The sequence below is a fragment of the Eleutherodactylus coqui genome, chromosome 3 (genome assembly GCF_035609145.1).
Source record: "Eleutherodactylus coqui strain aEleCoq1 chromosome 3, aEleCoq1.hap1, whole genome shotgun sequence".
In the NCBI taxonomy this organism is placed as follows: domain Eukaryota; kingdom Metazoa; phylum Chordata; class Amphibia; order Anura; family Eleutherodactylidae; genus Eleutherodactylus; species Eleutherodactylus coqui.
Genome location: NC_089839.1, coordinates 314,616,212 through 314,618,708, shown reverse-complemented (window position 1 = coordinate 314,618,708; position 2,497 = coordinate 314,616,212). Strand labels below are relative to the sequence as shown.

Here is a 2,497-nt window from a genome sequence, read left to right as displayed (position 1 = left end):
CTTGGTCCAGCAGCATTGAGGTTGAGGGACCCGGGACTCCAGCAGTGGAGAACCTCATACACTTACATCGCCTCCGCCTCCTCTTTTGTGACTTTTATAAGTTCTGTCGTCCTACAATAGAAAATATAGTGGTGGTTAACTGGAAGCCCCCAACACTTCAACCCGTACACCCCTCATGTCACTCCCATAATCCCCCACATCTGCACCTATATACCCGTCATCTCTAACGCTAAAGAAATAAGGTGGTTATTCTGTGCTTACCATGCGTAAGGCTCCTCCTCACGGGCTGAATACCACGTTCTAATGGAAGAATGAGAGGACAAGTATTACTTATACAGGTTATGGCAATCCTTCTGAACACAAATCATACAATTGGGCCTCATTTGCACGGTCTACAGCAACCAATCAGATCACTACTTTTATTTTCCTATAACTCCTTGAGAATGAGGAGTCCAGGAGGATGACCGCCATATATTGGGGTTATTGGACAACATACAAATTATTGTAGAGAGAGATACGTACGTTACTTCTACAAAGTATTCTTGCTCTTCTTTCTTGTTCTCCTCCAGATGTTTATGCTTATCTTGCTCCTCCACCGTCTCCTCCTCCTTCACCACATCCTCCTCCTTCTCCAACACTTCCTCCTCCTTCTTCTCCACCTCCTCCTCCTTCTCTTCCACCTCCTGCTCCTTCTCATCCTCCTCCTCCGCCTTCTTCTCCTTCTTCTCCTCCTCCTTCTCCTCCAGTTGTTGCCTCTTCTCCTCCTCCTCCAGTTGTTGTCTCTTCTCCTCCACTTCCTCCGTCTCCTCCTCCTTCTTCTCCTCCTCCTCTGTCTCCTCCCTCTTCTCCTCCAGTTGTTGTCCTCCTCCTCTCTCCTCCTTCTCCTCCTCCTCCTCCTCCTTCTCCTCCTCCAGTTGTTGTCTCTTCTCCTCCTCCTCCTCCATCTCCTCCTCCTCCTCCTCTGTCTCTTCCATCTCCTCCTCCAGTTGTTGTCCTCCTCCTCTCTCCTCCTTCTCCTCCTCCTCCTTCTCCTTCTCCTCCTCCAGTTGTTGTCTCTTCTCCTCCTCCTCCTCTGTCTCCTCCCTCTTCTCCTCCAGTTGTTGTCCTCCTCCTCTCTCCTCCTTCTCCTCCTCCTCCTCCTTCTCCTTCTCCTTCTCCTCCTCCAGTTGTTGTCTCTTCTCCTCCTCCTCCTCCATCTCCTCCTCCTCCTCCTCCTCTGTCTCTTCCATCTCCTCCTCCAGTTGTTGTCCTCCTCCTCTCTCCTCCTTCTCCTCCTCCTCCTTCTCCTTCTCCTCCTCCAGTTGTTGTCTCTTCTCCTCCTCCTCCTCCATCTCCTCCTCCTCCTCCTCTGTCTCCTCCCTCTTCTCCTCCAGTTGTTGTCCTCCTCCTCTCTCCTCCTTCTCCTTCTCCTCCTCCACTTGTTGTCTCTTCTCCTCCTCCTCCTCCATCTCCTCCTCCGCCTCCTCTGTCTCCTCCATCTCCTCCTCCAGTTGTTGTCCTCCTCCTCTCTCCTCCTTCTCCTTCTCCTTCTCCTCCTCCAGTTGTTGTCTCTTCTCCTCCTCCTCCTCCATCTCCTCCTCCGCCTCCTCTGTCTCCTCCATCTCCTCCTCCAGTTGTTGTCCTCCTCCTCTCTCCTCCTTCTCCTCCTCCTCCTCCTTCTCCTTCTCCTTCTCCTCCTCCAGTTGTTGTCTCTTCTCCTCCTCCTCCTCCATCTCCTCCTCCGCCTCCTCTGTCTCCTCCATCTCCTCCTCCAGTTGTTGTCCTCCTCCTCTCTTCTTCTTCTCCTCCTCCTCCTCCAGTTGTTGTCTCTTCTCCTCCACCTCCTCCTCCTCCTCCTCCTTCTCCTTCTCCTCCTTCTCCTCCACCACCTCCTCCTCCAGATGTTGCCTCTCTGCCTCTCTCACTATCACCTCCAATACTCTGTAAATAAATTAGGAGTTTAAAAAACAGAAATAAACTTTTCTCATTTAGACAAGATCTATCTACAATTTGTAGCCGCATCTCAAAACCTGTAATTATTTGCCATGTCTAATCTATACCGGCTTTAGAGCTGCAAACTCTTATTCCCCTATACCCCTTACTGGTCATTGTCCCCACCTTATATGGCCACTGAGGACCTCATTGTTATCTGCACCCCAAATTGACCTTTTGGGGTGATGGTTCCCTCTTGTCTATGACCAGCTATAGGATAACATGTATGCGATGTACTTACCTCAGACTCGCCAATACACTGCCCATCTCTAAATATATATATAACTCTTGAACAAACTGAGAAGAAAATAAAGCAGAGCGTTACTTAAGTGTTTTCTTGTTTCATCAGATGCTGAGACATCTGACATCACTGAGGAACCAGTTTTAAGCCTCCTACAAAGCGGTTTCTGTTTCAGTTAATAATTATATTTCAACCTACATATGAAAATGATGATTATTATCAGCGGTTTGGTGTAATTGGTTAATTGTATAATCTTGCAAAATCCCTGTTTTTGGAGATAAGGGC

At 49.0% G+C, this 2,497-nt stretch overlaps 1 protein-coding gene across 1 annotated transcript; it reads right to left on the bottom strand.

Annotated features, from left to right (window-relative positions):
* Window positions 1-279: 279 nt before the first annotated feature.
* LOC136620326 (golgin subfamily A member 6-like protein 22) lies at window positions 280-2,238 on the bottom strand. The gene is made up of 3 exons (XM_066595024.1): window positions 2,213-2,238; window positions 711-1,920; window positions 280-300 (listed from the first exon to the last, which is right to left on the bottom strand). Exons 1-3 carry the CDS (start codon window positions 2,236-2,238, stop codon window positions 280-282), a joined length of 1,257 nt encoding a protein of 418 aa, XP_066451121.1.
* Between the last annotated feature and the right edge of the window lie 259 nt (window positions 2,239-2,497).

Excerpts from the sequence above, each read along its gene's own strand:
- LOC136620326 (XM_066595024.1), bottom strand. The coding sequence starts at position 2,238 with ATGGGCAGTGTATTGGCGAGTCTGAG. Across the intron at positions 1,921-2,212 it reads AGTGTATTGGCGAGTCTGAG|AGTATTGGAGGTGATAGTGA; the intron begins GTAAGTACATCG and ends ATTTATTTACAG. Across the intron at positions 301-710 it reads AGGAGAAGAAGGAGAAGAAG|AACGTGGTATTCAGCCCGTG; the intron begins GCGGAGGAGGAG and ends TTCTTCCATTAG.